At 37.4% G+C, this 23,470-nt stretch overlaps 1 protein-coding gene across 1 annotated transcript in view; it reads left to right on the top strand.

Moving 5' to 3' along the window:
* The window catches only part of b4galnt4a (beta-1,4-N-acetyl-galactosaminyl transferase 4a), a 277,540-nt gene that overhangs the window by 53,262 nt on the left and 200,808 nt on the right, over positions 1-23,470 (top strand). Inside the window, exon 2 of the mRNA XM_062997332.1 lies at positions 19,401-19,513. Coding sequence (XP_062853402.1) covers positions 19,401-19,513 — 113 coding nt within the window. The remainder of the gene's footprint in view (positions 1-19,400; positions 19,514-23,470) is intronic.

Here is a 23,470-nt window from a genome sequence, read left to right as displayed (position 1 = left end):
TGCTGGGATTGCCTTGATCACTAAGGACGCTTCTGATGCTCACTCGTTCTTGAGTCGAAATAACATTGAAATTTTAAGATGCCTAACTAGACAGCATATTAAAGCATCTAGGATTTCGAACAGCCTCATTCTCGGGAGTGCGTAGGATGATGTAAAATGCTGTCTATGTAGAGCTCACTAGTTTTTCGAACACACCTTTAGTCTCCTGTATTTCACTGACCTGTTACCTTGAAGGAACAAATGCTGTTGGCTGTAGATAAAAATCTATGTACATAACAATTCCTGTGGGATTGACTTCCACTTTAAGTCGACACACTGGTGCCATGATGCCCTTTTCAACAACAGTTCACGCCATAATAGTTCAAATCTGACAAATGGCGAATGCGTTGCTCTAGTCAAATCTGTGAAATTACATGTGGAAAAATCAGCACTCAGGAGTAATCTGCAGGTTTTTGGGAAGGCAGGGACCAGGAGCACAGTTTGCGGAGAAAACCAATTTAAACACGAGAATAACATGGCCATCCCCTGACAGTGATCAGAGTTGGGGATGTTGTTTTGAGCTGCCGGCATTACCAATGGTGACACTATGCTGCTGAAATCTTGTAATTTCAGTGCAATCATTTTGCACCAGATGTGTCTTGGTTGGTGTTTGTATTTGGGATATAGGGCAGTCGTAGCTCAGTGATTAAGGTTTATTTATTTATTCAGAATTTAACATCATGTTTTATACACTTTGGTTACATTTATGACAAGACAGGTAATTACTGGTTTCATGAGGTTCGTCAGTTCACAAGTTTAATGTCTAACACAATCATGGACAATTTTGTATCTCCAATTCACCTCACTTGCATGTCTTTGGACTGTGGGAGGAAACTGGAGCTCCCAGAGGAAACCCACACAGACATGGGGAGAACATGCAGACTCCACACACAGGGCTCTAGACTAACGTTTTGCACTGGTTGCACTGGTGCGCCTAACTTTTTTTCTTAGGTGCACCAGCACAAAAGTTAGGTGCACCCAAATTTTCGACCGCATCGCATTTAACACCGCAGTTTTACAGGTTCACTTTTTTTTTTTAAATCACTGTCCATACAGGCAATATTGACTTGTAAATAACTAACAATCTGGTCAACATGGCCTCGTCTGATGATCTGTTTGCTGCTGCCTGCCACTAAAAGGCAGTGGGGAGAGGGGACACTTGGGCAGTGCATTTATCGCCACATGTAATGTGTTTTATAGATGCATTGGGCTTTTTCAGCCTTTCAATTCGAAATGTATTAGAACCAGTCACAAATATACTATTGCCGGCCACTGTCTTCCCATGCTCTTTACAGTTAATTATAGTATTATAGACTAATTATAGCACACTTATAAAAATTATAAAAATAATAATTGAGTAAATGTGTATGTGTGTATATCTATTTATATGTGTGTGTATATTTAAAATGATATGTATATGTTTGTGTGTGTGTTAGAGTGTAATCTTAAATACAGTGCATTATATTATCGGCTTTACTGAATCTTTTACACAGATTCCCAAAATCGCTTGCGGTGCACTCACTGCGTATTTTGACTACATGTATTGTAATATATTTTGGTCTTTTAGTTATTTTTATATTTTACTTAACGAAAACATTGTCGTGTTTTTACTTTCACTATCGCCGCACTTTACCGCTAGCATTAGCCCCTTGCTACTGTAGAGGGTCGGCTCACCTAGCCGCTGTCCGGTGGGGATGCTGCGGGTCTTTTGCTGTGCGGTGGTGGAGGTGTGGGAATAAAGGCACACGACAGGGTAGAGTCACTTTAACTGTTTAGTCAGGACTTTAGTGAGCGTTACGACACTTTACACCGCCGAGCTCCAGAACCCGAACTTCCATTCTGGGACATCCGGCAAGTCTCATATACAAAACTAAACTTACTGCAGAACGTCCGAACGCACGTGTATAAACCTGGTGCTGCATTCTGATTGGCTGAGCTGAATGTCGCTCACATATCACCGCTACAATATTGTCCCGCCCTTCACCATCTCTGATTGGTTTAGACCATGATATTGGCCTAATGTGTGTCTGTTGTTTTTTTTTCCATCGGACGCCTGGTCGCGCCGGTGCGACCTAAGATTTTTTTTAGTCGCACCATTGAGAAAATAGGTCGCATGTGCGACCAAATTGGTCGCACTCTAGAGCCCTGACACAGAAAGGACCTGGATCGTCCCACATGAGGATCAAGCCCAGGACCGTCTTGCTGTAAGCCAACAGTGCTACCCACTGAGCCACCCTGCTGCCTCAGTGCTTAAGGTACTGGATTAGTGATCAGAAGGTTGCCATGTTCCAGCTCTACCACCGCCAAGTTTCCACTGTTAGGCCCCTGAGCAAGGCCTCAATTGCTCGAATTGTATTCAGACATAATTGTGCGTTTTAGCGTCTGCTAAATGTTGCGAATGTAAATGATCTAGGAAACTTGTGTACATTTTATTTTTGGACATTTATTTCCGTGACAGAAAATGCATTTCACCTTTTTGCTGAATGTCAGAAATGTGGTCAGTGCATAAAAGCATGTGTGTTTACAGGCAGTATGTGTCAGGGTGGCTGTAAAAGAGAGGCAGTCATCCTAGTATTCACTGTGAGCTGTGTGTTGAAGACTGGAGTTAAATGGGCCTCTTTGTACTGGGCGGTAAACTTGGACTTTATTTGCTGGGTTAGAAGTCGGCCAGCGCGTCCTCTACTTGAACAGACCACGCATTCATCTTCAGCCTTTGAATTCAGCTCTGTGTGTGAGAGAGAGAGAGAGAGAGAGAGAGTCTTTGAAGGACTTGGTGTTCACTATCCTTCATTTGCCAGAGACATCTAATCCATGTGTGTGTGTTTTGGCTTGCCTCACCCGTTCTGATGCTGGCTTTTATTGACTGTGATGGAACTGTTTTCCTTTGGCTGGCTGGTTGCCCAGGAAACAGGTTGCCATCAGTGTCCATAGAGAGCTGTGAGGTCATCATGTCTCTGTCATAGAAAAGAGCACAGAATGGAGCATTGCTGAGAAAAAGTGTAGGTGATGGTTATAAAATCTATTTTTATTTAGCCAGCACAGCATAAGTGAGGTATGGAATGATGCGAGTTATAAGGTCTGGCTCACAGTTGGCATTCCATTTCCAATTCATTTTAAAGATGTTGAGGTCAGTCAGATTTCAGTTTTCAGGGGGCTTAGCCATCAGAAACCACACCTTATTTTTTCCTCCGCCAGCAATTTTACACATTCGGGCAGATGGTTTTCTCTGGGCATCCACCAAACCAGGACCCAGCAGTGTGAATGCCAGATTGTAAATTTGGTTCATCACTCCAAATAATCTGTCTAAAGTAATCCATAGTCCAACTGTAGTGTGAGTAGTATGAGGAACACCATGAATTCCACTGCTACTCTGCTGTAGGCACTTGCCAATCTTTACCTTAACAGTAACAGCATTTAATAGCAGGGCAGAACGTTTTAAAATAGCACTATAATAGAATGCAACCCTAACAATAATTCAGTTTTTTTTCTCAATGAGACCCGTTCTACCTCCAGCATTTATAAAAACTGCCTTCTTAAAAAAACCCAACACACAATTTAAAGGGTGTGCATGTGTCCTGTATAATGAAGCAAAATGGTAAATATGTGCCATTACTGTGTAGTAGTGGTGGGCGGATCGATCCAAATATCGATAGTATCGATACCAACGTTGGTATCGGAATCGGATCGATACTAGCGTGATAGGATCGACACTTTAGTTTCAATTTTTTTCTCCGCTACATTGTTTGCTCCTCCCATTTTATCCAAAAGTAGATGTGTGTGTACACAAACAGCGCTCCTTCACATCTAGCATGTGCACTTTGCTCCTCCCTGCTCCGCTGTGTTTTATTGTCGTGCCGTCATGTGACTAAGCGACACTACATACAGCAGAGAAAATACATCCAGCAGAGAGAAAAAGTCAGTAAATTAAAAAAAGTTTTAAAGTATTAAAACATTTGTTCTTCAGTTTTAAAGTTGTACTGTACTTTGTTTTCAGCCAAAGAAGAAGTGCAGTGAAAGGAATTAATTTAGTTTTTTTATATTATTGTTTTTGAACAAAAAACTTTCTATGAAAAAAGAATGGACGTTCTTTAATATTTTTCTGTACTTTATTTTACAAAAAGACAGAGAGTGCTATGAGAGGGGGGATTATGTTTTCTTATTATATAGTTCATAAAGTTTATTACATTAATAAAATTACTAATGATTAACTAATTAACACAAAAACATTTATTAGTCAAAGCATATTTATTGGTGATACATTCACCTTATGAATCATGATACACTGCTTTTCCCTACATGAAAGTAAATAAACCGCTTTGTAAGTAAAAAATATCGGTATGGGATCGATATCGGCGATACTGGCCCTGTATTTACTTGGTATCGGATCGATACCAAATTTTGCAGTATCGCACACCACTACTGTGTAGCTGTATTCTTATCAGTGGTGCTAATGCACTCGCACACACATTAAGTATTACACTCATGATTGCCATCCACCTGCAGATTTTGTCTTCCTTTCTGCTAAGCACACTTGCATGTTTATTTGTTCATTAGGCTGATTTTAGAATGCAGAGGGCATTGCTTCATTGCGCTCTTGATCTGATTACAGAAGTCCATCAAATTAATCTGCTACAGCAAAATGTTTAAGCTTAAATGTTGGTTGCTTGTATAATAATGCTTAATTTATTACTGTTGATCTGACAGAAAAATAGATTACTGTTGAATCTTGTAATTCATTATTTATCATTTATTATCATCACATTAGTGTCATTGAACATGGTAGTAAGTCATGTAAAAAATCCTATAAAAGCCAAATTTTGTTCAATGCCAAATACTGTATGTAAATATCACAAAACCACAGATTAAATTTGTCAACAAGTTTGTAATGCATTTAATTTTTGATTTTTATTGATTTTTAAATCATTTTCTCCCCTTTCTCCTGATTTTTGAGCGCATCCAATTTTTACCCAATTGCGTTATGCTTCCTCTTTACTGGTGCTGACCCCTGAGGAGAGCGAACTGACACATGCCCCCTCCGACATGTGAGCAGTAGCCGACTGCATCTTTTCACCTGCATGAGGTGAGTTCATATGCCAATCAGCCAGCAGAGGTCGTAATTGCATCAGTTATGAGGTCCCTATCCAGCTCCCTTCCCTGGATGAACAACAGCCAAATGTTGTTCATATTGCCACCCAGCCAAGCCGGATGGCTGAGCTGAGATTCGATACGACATATTAGAAATCCCAGCTCTTGTGTGCTAGCGTATTTTACCACTGCGCCTCCTGAGCGGCATGTATTTTATTTTTATGGTGACTCTTTTCAAATTATTTCTTAGTATTGAAAGCACACTGCTTACCTTTAATGAAATTCAAAAGTTGCGTACAGTGAGACTACAGTGCAGTTCTGTTTTAACAAAATTTTATGCCTTGCAAAAATATTCATTTTATTGCTGCATATAATGTGTTTTTAATGCTCATTATACAATGTTATGCTTAACTGGTGTGAGATTTGGCAACTTTTGGGCATTTAAAATTTTATCCACAACAGGCTTGTTTTCAATTCGTTCAATGGCACGTTTTATGTACTACATGGTATGTAATAATAATTTTGGCAGTGATCTAATTGAATGCACTATTTAATACACGTCATGTGCAATTTGGGATGTTCCAATCACTTTTTGTTTTGTTCCCCTGGATGGTTTATTGTCCATATAAACTGAGTTTGTTCCTGCTCCAATAAGTCATACATGTACAATGGAAAACAGTTTAAACTTTATGCTTGGGTGAGTGATGTAGGAAGATGATGTTGGTGTGTGTTTGTGGGGGTGTGTGCATGCATGAGTGCATGTGTGTGTAATATGGATAGATGGAGATCAGCCTGTTGGTCTACTGCCTCTGACCCAGATTGCTGGACATTACAGAGCCGGTGGAGGTTTAGTGCTTCTTATTGTTATCTATAGCACTGAGCAGTAGGGTTTACACAAGCTTGAGTGAGTCTAGCACAGTGTTTAGTTTTTGGAAGCCCAACTGAACTGAGCACAGTGGGTCTGTGCTCATAGCTAATGTTATATAATAGCATAACTGGAGAACTATGGGTAACATACAGACATCTGGGGGTAGTGCTTTTAAAGCTTTTTAATTGTTAAAGATAGATAGATATATACAGAAATATAAGTATTAATATAGAAATATAGATACTGTTATAGGTATAAATATATACAATATACAATATATCGGTTATAGGTATAAGTACATACAGTAGGAGCAATATTATACATTGTTTTTTATATAAATATAGGTATATATTGGGATAAATATTAAATATAAAAAACACATTATCAGGTATATGTCTGAATGACCATAATAATATAGATGGTAATCGATAGAGATATAAATATAATAATAAAAATATCAAAGAGGAATATGCAGGCTTGGATATGGCAGTTCAAATATGTGTCATAGTTTAAGTTTACCTAGCTGATCACATTAATCTAGTCAAGTCAAACTAGGGCATTTTTATTGGGCATTGCCTAAAATTAACTTACTAAACTAAAAACCCCTGATGAGCCAGCTGAGGGCAACAGTGACAAGAAAAAAAAATACAAGAAGTAACTAGACTTAACATGCTATAACATGCCCATTCTCTTTGGGTGACCTAGAGAATAATCTTGGCCTAGAAAAGTTAAAATGCTAAAAATGATATATAAGTAATTATTTCTAACAAAAGTCATAGAATAGAGTGCATAGAATAGTATGCAGAGTGTAAATAACAGAGGTCCCAACACTGACCTTTGTGAAAAACCGTACTGCTTACTGTTATAGTTTCCGAGCTTGTATTATTTACATGAACAAATTGATAGCAATCAGTCACTTAATGTTTAAACCAGAGGAGTGTGAGTCCTTATAAAATACACCTACTGTATTTTCCAGCCTACCCAATAAAATAATATGATCTACAGTATTAAACACTGCACTAAGACCTACTAAAACAAGAAAAGAGATTCATCCATTATTGGAGGACAATTTAATACCTTAATTAATGCAGTGTCAGTACTATGGTTAAAGTGTTTAGTGAATATTACTTCTACCATATTTGAAGCAAAGGGAAGGTTTGATATCAGTCTATAATTCAACAGCACACAAGGGTCAAAACCTTCCCCTAAAGAAGAACCATTAACTAATTAACTAATTAGTTATAATAATAGCATTGAAGGTGGGTTACAATTTAGCAGTCTGAACTGTCACTTTATGGCTTTTATGTGTTTGAGATCTGAAGCTTTGCTCTCTGTTCTCTATTATGAATTTGCCTTTAATGTCTTTCCTGTTTTATTCAAAAGCCTTACGATTTGTTAAATCTAGGCGAAATAATGTTAATACCACAGTGAGGATAGCAGGCTTATTAGTTTATTTTTAAATAAGTACTGATAATAATCTTACTTTACTGATTACACATTTCTGTTTAGGTTATCGTTATTTATTAGGGTTTTAATATCATGTTTTACACTTTGGTTACATTCATGACAGGACAGGTAATTACAGGTTACATATGATTTATCAGTTCAAGTTTAATGTCAAACACCTCACATGTATTTGGACTGTGGGAGGAAACTGGAACAAACCCTTGCAGACAAAGGGAGAATGTTTGCTATGTTTTTGCAGTGCTATCCACTGAGCCGTCATGCCTCCCTGTTTAGGTTGTGATGTTACAGAAATGATATGTCAATTTAGTCAATATTATGTATTTATAGTTTTAAATTTGTCTCTGGATCACATTTGGAAATGACAAATCCCATCCAATACCGACCTTGCATTTTAAATTATGGTTTGACTATGCAAACAGGGGGACTGCATGCAGGGTGTTAAGTTTGTTCCCTACAGGTTAAACATTTTCATGGTAAAATTTGTTCTACAATACTACAACAACATGAATACATTTTTGGGCTATTAGTAATGAGTAGTTAATTATGTGATTTCAAATTGCTTACAGTTGTGTAAACAGCCTAGATAATAAATTAACTTAATGACAGTAAATAAAACTGCTTTGCATTGTGGCCAGTTTTTGTAATTGTCTAAGATGTATTCCCTGTGGTTTTGGTACAATAAATATCACCACCTGAATTATTCAGAAGGTACTGTTTGGCAATGACACTGTGGTTTCTACACTGATAGTTTGTGGCTCAGATCGTTAATTACTATCCTAAATAATACCCAGCAGTTTCTAATTTTACATTCTGCTTTGCAAATGTACTTGTTCTAGATTCTGGCTACAGTTGCAATCAAAAGCATTCAATTCCCATTGCAAATAAGGTTTATTAACAAAAATTACAAACCTGCAGCTGTATGCAATAAACCAATCAATCAACAACAAGTGTTTCTCTGAATTCAACACAAAATGACACTTTTGGGAAGCACCGTCGCCACACAGCAAGAAGGTCCTGGGTTTGATCCCTAGGTGGGGCGGTCTGGATCCTTTCTGTGTGGAGTCTTCATGTTCTCCCCGTGTCTGTGTGGGTTTTCTCCCACAGTCCAAAGATATGTAAGTGAGGTGAATTCGAGATACAAAATTGTCCATGACTGTGTTTGACATTAAACTTGTGAACTGATGAATCTTGTGTAACCAGTAATTACCTGTTCTGTCATGAATGTAACCAAAGTGTGTAAAACACGATGTTAAAATCCTAATAAATAAATAAATAAATAGTATTAATTCCATCTTATTTATAAAAGCGTTCTTGAGTAATCTTAGCTCATTCCTCGTAGGCATTGGCCTCCAGTTCATTAATATTCCTGAGTTTCAATGCTGCAAATGCCTTTCTCAAATCCCACCAAAGATTTTCTATAAGGGTTTAAGTCAGGCGACTGTGACAGTCACGACCTTTGCTTCTAGCATGTGATGACATTTGAACGTAGCCATGCAGAGATGAAAGATGTATGAAAGAATTAAGCATGGACTAAAAAGACACTTTGTTAACATATACAGTCATGTGTATAAGTTAGGACACCTCATGAGAACCTTTGTCTTCTTGAACATATTTAAACATATAGACATTTGAGCTTTATTTGAATAGTATTAAGAGATGGAGCTTATATACCTAAACAAATAAAACTGAAAAAAATTACTTTTAAACACAAGCTGTAAAATGTAATGTAAAGGAAAAAAGTTATGACCCCCTATGCCCTAATAGCTGGTATTTCCCCCTTTGGCTGAAATAACCTCGATTAGACGTTTCCTATAACCATCTACCAGTCTCTGACATTGACTGGGAGAAAGTTTTTCCCACTCCTCCATGCAGAATTTCTTCAGCTGTGTGAGGTTTAAGGGGTTTCTTGCATGCACAGCCCGTTTCAAATCACCCCACAGCATCTCAATAGGATTAAGATCCTGGCTTTTGCCATTCCAGAACTCTCCATTTCTTCCTTTTAAGCCATTTCTTGGTGGATTTAGTGGAAAGTTTTGGGTCGTTGTCATGCTGCATGGTCCACCTCCGCTTCAGCTTCAGTTTTTGGACAGATGGTCTTACATTTTCCTCAAGCACCCTCTAATACAGTGAAGAATTCATCGTGGATTCTATAATAAAGCTTGTCAGGCTCTGCTGCTGCTACCTTCATGCTTCAAAGTTGGTATGAGGTTCTTGTGCTCAAATGCTGTTTTGGGTTTGCGCCAAACTTGTCTTCTGTTACTGTGCCCAAATAATTCAACTTTGGATTCATCTGTACAAAGCACATTGTTCCAGAAGTCCTGGTCTTTGTCTAGGTGTTCTCTGGTAAACTTTAGTCTTGCCCTGATGTTTTTTGGTTTTTTTTACAGCAAGGGTTTTTCTTCTCCCATGATATATATTGCACACCTCCCATGATATATATTGCACACCTCCCATGATATATATTGCACACCTCCCATGATATATATTGCACACCTCCCATGATATATACAGTATATCATCAAACTTGTGCAGTCTCTTTCTGATGGTAGATGCATGTACCTTGCTATCAACTGTGGCAAGAGCTACCTGTAGGTCCCGTGATGACATTGTAGGATTATTGGAGACTTCTTTACGCATCTTGCGGTCTGCCTTAGGGCTTAACTTGCTAGGATGGCCTGACCTGGCCATGCTGGCAGTTGTTTTAAATGTTCACCACTTGTAAATGATTTTCCGGACAGTGGAATGGCTGATTTCTAATTGTTCTGAGATCTTTTTAAATCCCTTCACAGACTCATCTGCATCTACAACTTTCTTTCTGAAGGCTTCAGAGAGCTCTTTAGATCTCACCATGGTGATAACGCTCCCTTCAACAATCAAGAGCAAACCAAACTAATGTCTGAGGTTTCAATAAAACTCCAATGTCCTCTAACGATGGTCTAATCACTGCAGCTGATGTGGTGCACCTGATTCTAATTTTAGTCATTTTAAGTAGTAATAAATGTGGGGTTTTTTCCTCACAATAAATTTCAATTTTTGTTCATTACATTTTACAGCTTAAAAGTATTTTTTTTTGTTTTATTTGTTTAGTTATATAAGCTCTATCTCTCGGTACTGTTCAAATGAAGCTCACGTGTCCATATGTTTAAATATGTTCAAAAAGACAAAGGTTCTCATAGGGTGTCCTAACTTTTTCACATGACTGTACATGTTAAAACTTAATTTGTAGTAGCAATCATAATAGATCCACCTTAGCATGGGTGTCCTCACTAATTAATTAGTGTTGTATCCCTAACTCTGATTAAGATAAGTATACATAAGTATTTAATCCTGATTAAACTATCAGTCTAAATATTTACAGATTACTTTATTACATTTCAAATTATTTTAGGGTTTATGCAGTTATTTAGAGTCAGTTAAGATCAGTGCAACACTAACACTAAGAGCTCCCTAAGTGTCTGAAATTTCATTTTAAACCCTTTAATCCTTTGTTAAATATTTTATGTCTACACATTTAATGAGACATGCCTTATAAAAAGCACTTTAGGACTATATGAATATTCATAATTCTGCAAAATGGAAACTGTTATTTTCTCCTGCAGTTCTACAACAGTGGGTGGTCAGATTGCTTAAAACACACACACACACACACACACACACACACACACACACACACACACACACACACACTGACTGTATGTTATCAGATACTGATGCAACCAGATACTGCCTTTTAGTTTAAGCCTTTAGAAACTTAAGAGGTCAGCTAGATAAAGACATACAAGCAGTTGTTACCATCATTTAATGCTTAGTGATTTTCTTCATGAACTAAAATAAAATAACAGTGAATTACCATAATAATACTGGCAGATAGTAAACAGCTTTCCATTAGCACAGCAGACCAAAGTACAAATAAGTGTAATTTATTGAATATAGCATTAGCATACTGGCCATGGGTAAAATCCCAAGCTTTATGCTGGATTTGGCTGATCTCAGTAAGCCTACCAGATGGTAAACTAGTAAATACTTTTACTCAGTTGTCATAAAATATGGCCACAGGATGAAAGCAGGTACACAGGTACATTATCTTTAAAAGTATATGTGCTATGTGAAAATACCTCTAGAGATTTTGCTTACTTATACATACAAAGTGTAATAGGGCTGGTTGGGCGTGCCTCGCTATTGAAGAATGAGGCGAGGTTACCATACACCTGTAAGAACGGAAATAGAGCAAGAATGGAAATAGAGTCTCGGCTCTGCTACCGGTCAGCTGGGCGCCCTCTAGCAGGCATAATTGGCTATTGCCTGCAGCAGACAAAATTGGCCTCCAGTTTGCTAGGGTGGGAAATTCTAGGGTGGCTGTGAAAGGAATCTGGTTGCCCAGGGCGCACAGTGGTGGAGGAGCTCAGAGGTTGGGGCGTGGTTCTCTCTGCGCGAAGCCGGCCTCACGTACAAATCCACCGATGTGTGGGTGTATAAGAAGGGATTAGTGAACTGCGCACGCATTGGAGGGAGTGTGTGGTCCCCAGCAGCAGATTGACTGCTTAATTGAGAGAAAAATTAAAATAGGGTAAATTGCAAAACAGAAAAAAAGAATGACAATTGTCAATATTGTGACAAATGCCACAAAAAGTGGATAACTGCAAATATTTAAGCGTCCAAATTAATATAAGCAAGACACAAAATTATTCGCAACACGCTTTAGAGAAAGTGAATAGAACAGAAGTGGTTATTGCAGAAGTGAGAACTGAATGTCACAATATGACAGGCTACCCCGGATGTGTGCGACCAGCCACTCCTTGGAAACAGAACAGACCAGGAACTATTAGAAGCTGCTGGCTCGGCTATAAGTGAACAATCCCCTACACTACCACTGACGCCTCCCAGTCATGAAACGGTGTTCCGGGATGTTCCATTCTGGAAGAGGGACATTGCGCTCCCACTTGCACAACCCAAAATGCCACAAACGGACTGGACTGAGCAACCTGGCATCACGGCTTCAAAGAAAAGCAAGTGTGCAAACAAAAAAGGTGGTGAGAATGAAAGAGAAAAGCTGTTCGTGTATAGGGGGAACTTCCAGCTGGTGCGTATCAACACTCATGAGACACGAGTGAATGTCAATGTAGAGAGGTTGACAGATCACATGCAAATGAGTGTCTATGACCCATCTAAGGGACACAAGGCATAGGTTATTGTCAATTAAGCAAGATTGACAGATCACATGCTGCTATGCCTCCATGCCCTATCTGCCGCACAGAGGGTCAAGGCTCCTAACATAGAGCAGCTCACATCCTATAGTGCTAAACTCTTTCATATGCTATTAATAGAAGCACTAGACTCAGTTTATTTAATTGTGTATTCAGTTTATTTAATTCCACTGTCATTTTCAAAACTGCTTATCCTAATCAGTTTGGAGCCAATCCCAGCTGTCAATGGGCGCAAGGCACATAGAAACACCCTGGACAGGGCACCACCTTAACACACACACACATGTATCTAAGGACAATTTTGTATCTCCAATTAACCTGATGCATGTCTTTGGACTGTGGGAGGAAACCGTAGCCCACACGGACACCAGGAGAACATAACATAACAGAAAGGACCCAGACCGCTCCACCTGGGAATCAAACCTTCTTGCTGGACCTTCTTGCTGTGAGGCGACAGTGCTACCCCTGAGCCACCGCGCCGCCTATATTAACACAGTAACTGCCAAATATAAGTAAACTGAAGGATAAAAGAAGGTAAAGGTTTAGGATGTAAGGATGTTATCTAAGTGCTATTTTCAAGTCAGAAAACCTTAAACTATTTTACAGTGCACGAGGGATCGTCAAAAAGTTTCCACACTTATATATTTTTACTGGAAACGGTGAGGGTGGAAGGAGTAGTAATTGGTCGTGTGTAAAAGACTGAGAGAGAGCTTATAGTCCAGATTTAGTGACATCTGATTTCCACCTTTTTGGACGCTCAATGAAGCTTTAGGGTGAAGAAGATTTTCATGTGATGATGATGTGAAAGCAGTGGTGCATCAGTGGCTACGCGCTCAACCAAAAACATTTTTTGCTGATGGCATTAAAGTGGTGCGACGCTGGGAAAAATGTATCGGAAGGTGACCATGTAAAAAAGTGTTGTAATTTGTTTTTTTAATTCTTAATAAATAGAGTTAAAAAAGGTGCAGACAACTTTTGAAGAACCCTAGTACAAGACCACTTAAAGGCAGCATTAGATATAGGGAAAAAATCTCTACCCTACACTGTGTTATTATCCAATAATGATTTGCATGTCACATGTGATTGGCTCCAAATTGTTTTACTTATTTAATGACGTTTTCCTGAAACTACAAGTCCCACCTGTCCTTACTTTATGCAGGATGCTTCAGTAAATTGCCTGTTTTAAATGAAAGAAAAAAAGGCCCCTTTGAAATAAGATGATTTGCTTGACCCAAACCATATGGTCAAATTATTTTTAAAAATCTTATTTTTTAGACGGGTTCAGACACTTTAAATGAACGTTATAATATTAAAGCAGGTGTTTCAGGTAGCATAGTTCACAGAAAGAGGCAGGTGCAGCTGCTGTTTTCATATTATGTGGTAATAGGGTATACCGTCTTTTACTCCCTAACTGCTTTCCCACACTCTCCTCAGGGGTGAAATCCTTGATTGGCTCTCATTAACCTTCTGACTGAGTCTTAATTATTTCATTAAGCCTGTAACAGCTGATCTCAGTGAGAAGCTCGGGTTCTTCACCTCGCCACCCTCCGACTTTCTGTGCCACTTTTACTCTTAATCCTTCAATCTCTCTCTGCCCGTCATCATTCCCAACACATCTGAAAAGCACCGGTTTTAAATGCTACACGAGTGAAGGATTCAGCAGTCAGGCATGTTTCACTTGACTGCACAATCTACTAAACTAGCAACTTATGAGATTATGACAGCTTCAGGCTTTTGTCATTTATCCGCTTAGCCCGCTAACTTTCAGTATATGACTATAGTTATCAAAGCCACACAGATGCTGGAATTATCACGTGGTGAAGTTTGTTCTGGAGGGGATGATAAGGCTTTTTATTTGCAAGTAATTCCCACTCATTTTGAGTGAGTATTCGTTCTAAGCACTTTTCCGTGCAAGTTTGACGAGGTTGCAGTTCGTGTAGCGTGCAAACAGATGGCGGCTCTGGGAGTGTGTCCCTGTTGTAGATGCAGCTGTTAATTTGCAGTCCTTATTCATGCTAAGGGAGACGAGAGTGTATGCAAACTTTTGCCGCTTCTCGTACTCGTGCGTCATGCATATTTGAGTGGAGAGGTTTGTGAAAGTGGAAGAGGGCAGCGGAAAGTGGAAAATAGGCATTCTCTTTTGCTGTTTGTATTTAGTCCATACTGCAGATGCTGCAACACGCACACCGTCAAATCCAGCCCTGCTATGGCAATTCAGTATTCATTGGATATTCTTGGATTTATTCCAGCATTCAAATCTCACAATGAACAAAGCAGTATGAGGTAGCACAATGGTTTAAAAATGATATTTCAGTCATTTCTAAGTACATAGATCTATGTGATATGTGCACACATAATGTCAAAAATGTGTATATACACCGATCAGCCATAACATTAAAACCACCTTCTTGTTTCTACACTCACTGTCCATTTTATCAGCTCCACTTACCATATAGAAGCACTTTGTAGTTCTACAATCACTGACTGTAGTCTATCTGTTTCACTACATTCTCAGCGCTGCAGTGACGATGACATGGTGGTGGTGTGTTAGTGTGTGTTGTTCTGGGATGAGTGGATCAGACACAGCAGCCCTGCTGGAGTTTTTAAATATCGTGTCCACTCACTGTCCACTCTATTAGACACTCCTACCTAGTTGGCCCACCTTGTAGCTGTAAAGTCAGAGACGATCGCTCACCTATTGCTGCTGTTTGAGTTGGTCATTTTCCAAACCTTTGTCAGTGGTCACAGGACGCTGCCTATGGGGAACTGTTGGCTGGATATTTTTGGTTGGTGGACTATTCTCAGTCCAGCTGTGACAGTGAGGTGTTTAAAAACTCCATCAGCGCTGCTGTGTCTTATCCACTCATACCAGCACAACACTACCATGTCAGTGTCACTGCAGTGCTGAGAATGATCCACCACCTAAATAATACCTACTCTACAGTGGTCCTGGGAAAGTCCTGACCATTGAAGAACAGCATGAAAGGGGGGGATAACAAAGCATGGACTACAGTCAGTAATTGTAGAACTACAGAGTGCTTCTATATGGTAAGTTGAGCTGATAAAATGGACAGTGAGTATAGAAACATGGAGGTGGTTTTAATGTTATGGCTGATCAGTGTAAGTAAAAACAAATAAGAAATATTTTTGTTTAATCTTTTAATGGTCTCACCAGGGCGGCACAGTGGCTCAGTGGGTAGCACTGTCACCTTACAGCAAAAAGGTCCTGGGTTTGATCCTCAAGTTGGGCGGTCCTGGTCCTTTCTTTGTGGAGTTTGCATGTTCTCCTCGTGTGTGTGTGGGTTTCCTCCGGAAGCGCTGGTTTCTTCCCGCAGTCCAAAGACATGCAAGTGAGGTGAATTAGAGATACAAAATTGTCCATGACTGTGTTTGACATTAAACCTGTGAACTGATGAATCTTGTGCAACGAATAACTACTGTTTCTGGCATGAATGTAACAAAAAAGTGTAAAACTTGACGTTAAATTCGTAATAAATAAATAAATAATGGTCTCACCAAGAAAATGTTTTAAAAATTATTTATTCATATTTATTTGCATGTCTTAGTTTCTTGGGACTATACCAACAACAGACAATTATTATTTTTTACTAGTGCACACAGTATTTTTTTAATGAGCCTGTACCAAACAAATCACAAAAATAATTAACTTTTCATGGATGATTTTTCAACTGCTAGCTTCAACCTGACATCTAGGTTAGAAAGGCTGTTTTTTTTAATACCACAGTGTCATCTACCAATATTTTTGAGTTTAACACATCTCAACCAAGAAGTACTGTAGATATGGCTCAAACAAGGTTATTGAAATACAGCTTATACCAAATGGTTGAGCAGACCATTAAAGGGTTAAGTAGCTAGACACCAGAATATAAAAACAATACTTACATAATTACATCTTTAAAACATCTACAGTAGGTATAATTGTTTGCAACCTTCCTGCTGGTGTAATACTATGGGCCATAAATTTACTTGCATTCACTGCACATATATAGAAAACCATAACATCTCATTATTTTAAGGCAGATGCTATTTGTACCCTGGTGTAAGCAGCACAGTGTTCAATTTGCACCCTGGTGTAAACAGCAATTTATACTATTTACACCCAGGTGTAAATATCGCAAGATTACAAATAATCTCACTATTTTTATATTATTTTCAGATTGTATTATTCACAGTATACATTATCTACACCCAGGTGTAAAATAGCAACATATACTGACATGCCAAAAGTCTTGGTACAGGAACTAGTATGATGTTAGGTACCCCTTTAGCCTGGCTAAGTGCAGCAGGCATTGGTTCCACAAGTGGATGGAAATATCTGAAGGGGTGTTGACCCGTGCCATCTGGATAGCCACCCACAGGTCAGTGGTATTTGTAGGTGCAGGATCTCTGGTCCCTCTATGACATATTCCCAGTACATGTGACATTGGATTATTGGAAGTGTTAAAACTTCGAAGTGGCGCCTTTTCTGCAACTCCGCCCTACAGCAGATCAGTCGTTGGTAGACATGCGCAGTTGAGTTTGTTTGGGGTACGAATAGCTGTACTGTGTGGGGAATGCTATGTGCACCCGGGTGCAAATAGACACTACGTATTTTTAATGGGTGATTTTCTATGGGTGATTTGTCAGTAGACCTATTTATTGATTGCTGCTTGGTACTGTTAGTTGTGTTTAGTTGTCTGGTGAGTGTATGTATGCGAAGGAGTAAAAAAGCCTTTTTTTCACTAGTACAGGTTGAGTTTGAATTCAATTATACATTGTGGATTCTCTAACTAGCAAACCCATTAAAACATTTTATTTTTAAATATGTACTAAACTGTATCTTTTAGAGAAAGTATTTGTCACTGAAGTAGTTCTATCAAGAGCAATCGTTATGTATTTGTACCGTAACTTAATCATAGAAAAAAGATGTTTGTATAACTGTACCTTTAAAATCATAATTGGCAGATTAACTTTCTACCTGTTGTTTGTACTTTGAAGAAAAATGGTTTATTAGTTTTGGATTTAATATGCAGTGTACATTAAGATGGATATGATAGTATTATAGTTAATATTAGATTTAGATTTAATATGCAGTGTACATTAAGATGGATATGATAGTATTATAGTTAATATTAGATTTAGATTTAATATGCAGTGTACATTAAGATGGATATGATAGTATTATAGTTAATATTAGATTTAGATTTAATATGCAGTGTACATTAAGATGGATATAATAGTATTATAGTTAATATTAGATTTAGATTTAATATGCAGTGTACATTAAGATGGATATGATAGTATTATAGTTAATATTAGATTTAATATGCAGTGTACATTAAGATGGATATGATAGTATTATAGTTAATATTAGATTTAGATTTGATATGCAGTGTACATTAAGATGGATATGATAGTATTATAGTTAATATTAGATTTAGATTTAATATGCAGTGTACATTAAGATGGATATGATAGTATTATAGTTAATATTAGATTTAGATTTAATATGCAGTGTACATTAAGATGGATATGATAGTATTATAGTTAATATTAGATTTAGATTTAATATGCAGTGTACATTAAGATGGATATGATAGTATTATAGTTAATATTAGATTTAATATGCAGTGTACATTAAGATGGATATGATAGTATTATAGTTAATATTAGATTTAGATTTGATATGCAGTGTACATTAAGTTGGATATGATAGTATTATAGTTAATATTAGATTTAGATTTGATATGCAGTGTACATTAAGATGGATATGATAGTATTATAGTTAATATTAGATTTAGATTTGATATGCAGTGTACATTAAGTTGGATATGATAGTATTATAGTTAATATTAGATTTAGATTTAATATGCAGTGTACATTAAGATGGATATGATAGTATTATAGTTAATATTAGATTTAGATTTGATATGCAGTGTACATTAAGTTGGATATGATAGTATTATAGTTAATATTAGATTTAGATTTGATATGCAGTGTACATTAAGTTGGATATGATAGTATTATAGTTAATATTAGATTTAGATTTGATATGCAGTGTACATTAAGATGGATATGATAGTATTATAGTTAATATTAGATTTAGATTTAATATGCAGTGTACATTAAGATGGATATGATAGTATTATAGTTAATATTAGATTTAATATGCAGTGTACATTAAGATGGATATGATAGTATTATAGTTAATATTAGATTTAGATTTGATATGCAGTGTACATTAAGTTGGATATGATAGTATTATAGTTAATATTAGATTTAGATTTAATATGCAGTGTACATTAAGATGGATATGATAGTATTATAGTTAATATTAGATTTAGATGTAATATGCAGTGTACATTAAGATGGATATAATAGTATTATAGTTAATATTAGATTTAGATGTAATATGCAGTGTACATTAAGATAGATATGACAGTATTATAGTTAATAATTGATTTAGATGTAATATGCAGTGTACATTAAGATGGATATAATAGTATTATAGTTAATATTAGATTAAAATAAAAGTATGTACAGAGTTTATTAGGATGAATATGATATCATAGTAGTTAATTTTAGATTTGAATTTAATTTGCACATTAAAGTGTACATTATAATGGCTATATTGTAGTTATTGCTAAATCTGGATTTAATATTCATGCACTACATTAAAATGGTAATACAGTGGTTTGTTTTATTGATGGTGACTTTATAATATGAATTATTTATAGATGGAGAAAGGCAGGCGGAGGGGACAGATGCCAGTCATAAAAGAGACACACGCTCTTCTGACAGCCATCGCAAGAGTGAGGACACCAGCGACAGCCATGAGGAAGATACAGCGGTGAGGACTTTAAAACTTATCAGTACCTTATAGCTGTGAAAGAAAGGCAGAGTGTATGCTGACTGACATCCCTTCACATCCTGAACTGATTTAGTGTGCTTTAGGAATGATTCATGGCTTCTTTCTACATTTCTATTCTGGAACACTTAAGGTTGGTTTTTAAGAACAAAAAGATTGAACCTTTGAGTGTAAATTCAAACAATACTTCATTTAAATTTTTGCAATTTCTTCTGTCAGGGTGAACTCTTCACTGATTAATTCACTGGGGCAAAAAATGAGAAAACCTGCTTTTGAGCATGAAATTATTGTAGTTTTTTCCTCACGTGGAACATTTGGCATAAACAACTGCAAATTACTGCTAGAATATTAATAAGTGTATTGTTTAAAAGCTAATTATGCAGAAAATGTTTGTCTGGATAAGCTCTCAAAAGCCGTAGAAAGCCTCTCTTTTCAAACTGGGCTGACAGAGGCCCACATTTTTTAAATTGTATTTCACTTTTCACTTTTTTGTAATTCACTTTCAAAGTAATTATCTGATCAGTAATAGATTTTAGCAGAGTAATTAAGATAATTCAGTTAAGATTATTTAACTTACTACAAACATATAGAAGGTGAAATAGCTGCTGTAAATTATGTTTACATTGGGGTAAATGATTTAATGATGAATGGTTTGTTGTTGGTGACTTGTCCAAGGTGTGTTTCTGTCTTGATCAGAGTTTTTGTGGGATAAAAAGGTTAGTAAAAAATAATTAAGAGATAGCACACCAATATCCTCTATCATGACTTTAAAGTATTGATTGTAGAAAACTGTTTGAAAAGTAGATTTTTTACCTAATGTTAGATTTTTAAAAGCAAATCATATTAACATAAAAGATTGTAGTGTGTTTTTGCATTTTTTTCTAATTTACCTCCCAATCCAGTCATATCCAGTTACCTGATTTCATTATGCTTCCTCTCTACTGATGTCGATCTCCACCCTGGTTGAGGAGAGCAGAGACTAACCCATGCCCCCTCTGTCACATGTGCAGTAGCCGACTGTATCTTTTCACCTGCACAAGGCGAGTTCATATGCGGATCAGCTTTGTGTACGGTGGGCCACACCCTGATCAACACATTATCCTTCGTCTCTGTGCAGGCACCATCAATCAGCCAGCAGAGATCCTAATTGTGTCAGTTATGAGGTCCTGTCTGGCACCCCCCTTGAACAACAGCCAATCGTTGTTCATGTAGGCGCCCAGCCAAGCTATGTTTCAAACCGACGAGTTCGAAATGTCAGCTCTGGTGTGCTAGCATGTTCAGTGTAGTCAATTAGTCTTTTGCTGCTGGGGACCCTGATGTGTCCCCTCCAATGTGCGCGCAGACCACCGACCTTTTCTTATTCGCCCATACTTTGGTGGATTCGTTCGTGAGGCCAGTCATGAGCTGATCTTCATTCCTGTTTAGGTGCCTCAAGTTACTAACCAGGGCATTGAAGTCTTTTCCCACCCAGCAGACTAGTGGACAATTTTTTCTACTACAGGTACTGCCAATTGTGTCTGCTAGGGAGCGCCCAGCCAACCGGTTATTGTAGTGTTATTCAATTACATTAATTAATACATATTAATTGGACTCCTGTAAGTACTGAAATCTAATTTCTCTGCCATGCTTCATAATTTCTTTCGCATTAAAATTCTAACGTTTTTGTTTTATTAATTCAAGATTAGCAACAGCGTGTTTGCTACAGAACTGTTTTATCTATACTGCAGTAAAAATGAAATAGTCAAATTCATGGCAGTAGACACCTATTATCAATTGGTATAGTAATTGCCATAGCGACCAGCCATTTTCAAAAGAAAGTTACAACCACAGTATATTACAAATATGGTGCTTTGTGTAACACATAGGAATTGCCATTTCGTCACTGGTCTAAAGGAACCATTCCTTTTTACACTGTTCTGTAATTTATCCATCAGGTTGTGTTTGATATGATGTTTAGTCCCATTTGTCCCACTAGGTATCTGGGTATCAGGTCACTTCTGTTGGCATTATTTGAAAAGATATGTACATTGGAGAAAAAAGAGGGAGATCTGTAGTAGTTTTTAATAATTGATAGGTTGATCCTTTTGCTGTGTGAGCTCTTTGAAATCTCACATTTTCATACCCTTCCCCTTTACAAAAAAATCCTAAAGCTCCAACACATTCTCTGTGACATAAGCTGTTAGTCAAAATGCACTTTATTCTGCTCATAGGCAGAGAAAAGCCGTTATGAATCCTCCTGGAGCTTTGCCTTCTGTCCTTTTCTTAGCTTGTTTATAAGTACGCTGTCAGTGAGATCTTATCAACAGTTGAGCAAATGGCAAACAGAAACACCAGCTCCATGACTTTCATGTGTTTCTTTAGATTAATGTGTAATTCCACTTTATTAAAGTGAAATGGATGGGGATTCATGCAGTCGGAAAATAAATTATGACTTTGAAGGTGTGTGGACAACATACAGGGCCATCACAGAGCCTCTGTCAATATCCATTTATATGGACAGAGTTGACAGTATCTCTGTAGACTTAAAACAGCCAGTCAGAGATGTCTTCACTTCAGACCAGTCTGTGTCTAAGACAGGCTGGGATGTGCTCAGAATATATTCACATACTTCCTTTTTTTTTTTTTTACTGTGTTATGTTTTGAGCAGAAATCAGACCACATTTATACCTTACTTATTTCACCTTGGGTGATGTAACATTGGAGGAAAAGTGGTCATAATGTTAGCTAGCAAGAGTGTTACTTATGTACTTGTACATATACTAACCATTTTCAGCGAGTCTTACCTCTCTTTTTTTATTTGGAAGTTAAACATTAATCTTGCTAAACTGATAAATCACAATAGTGGAGAAATCAAGAAGTAGCAAAGTGAATCTCTACATAATCTGTAAGGCTTTCTGTGAGACTTTGTCTCTGGCAGGTGAAAAGAAGCACCAACTACACATGTGTTGAAAGGAATGTGTTATAATCAATAATTCTTCTCAGTCAGGGATGGTGTGAACAGTATTACAGTATGGGGAGTTAAAAATGACTTGATTTTGGGTACAAATTACTTGATTTTGGGCAAAAAAGGGGGCAAAACAAAGATGATCAAAATTGTATACACGCTATATATCCAACTTTTCAATTAATCAACTTTATTTGATTTAGAATTTGTTGCCTGCAGAACACTTGCAATTTTACGATTGAATTTTTTTTCCATTTTTGCTTGATACGAGACTTGAGCTTCTCAACAGCTGAGCTTCTGGGGTCGCCATCATATGGTTCTCTTTTTCATGATCCACCATATATTTTTAATGGGAGACAGACCTGGACTGCAGGCAGGCCAGTCAAGCACATGTGCCTATAAAGCCACACTTTTGTAGCACATAAAATTAGGACTGCGATTGATCGCGATTCCACCCTTACTGATAAACACTGCTTGAGAATTGGCATCGGCAGCTATTGTCCAGACTACACATTGTCCAGGCTTACGTTAATTAAGCCTGGGTGTGTCTAGTCCGTTTAAACCCATTATCAATTTTTATCATATATTTTTGGGGTTTTGGAACAGATCATTCGGGTCTGCATACCTAATTTGGCACGGTTTTCCTGCAGATGCTCATACTGACGCAAACCTCCTTATTTTTATTCAGGTTTGGGACTATAGTTAGAACTACAGTTGTAGTTCTGAAGGGATAAGGTCCAGCACAATTGGTGATTTCTCTGTTTTACAAACTAAGAAAACCAGAGAATTGTATCAGGTGCCCTTGAGCAACGAGAAGCAAACAGATTAATGTTTACCAACGATTTTCTTAGGACAATATTGGGCCAGTAATTGATAGTCAATATCAAATTTATGCAGCCGTCTTTATAAGAGCTACTTAGCTTTATTTACATTTACATAATTAATCAGATTTACAGAAGAGCTTTGTGTTACCCTCATTAAACATTTTTTACTCT

Source organism: Trichomycterus rosablanca, chromosome 1 (genome assembly GCF_030014385.1).
Source record: "Trichomycterus rosablanca isolate fTriRos1 chromosome 1, fTriRos1.hap1, whole genome shotgun sequence".
NCBI classification, from domain to species: domain Eukaryota; kingdom Metazoa; phylum Chordata; class Actinopteri; order Siluriformes; family Trichomycteridae; genus Trichomycterus; species Trichomycterus rosablanca.
This window is presented reverse-complemented; position numbering and strand designations above follow the sequence as displayed.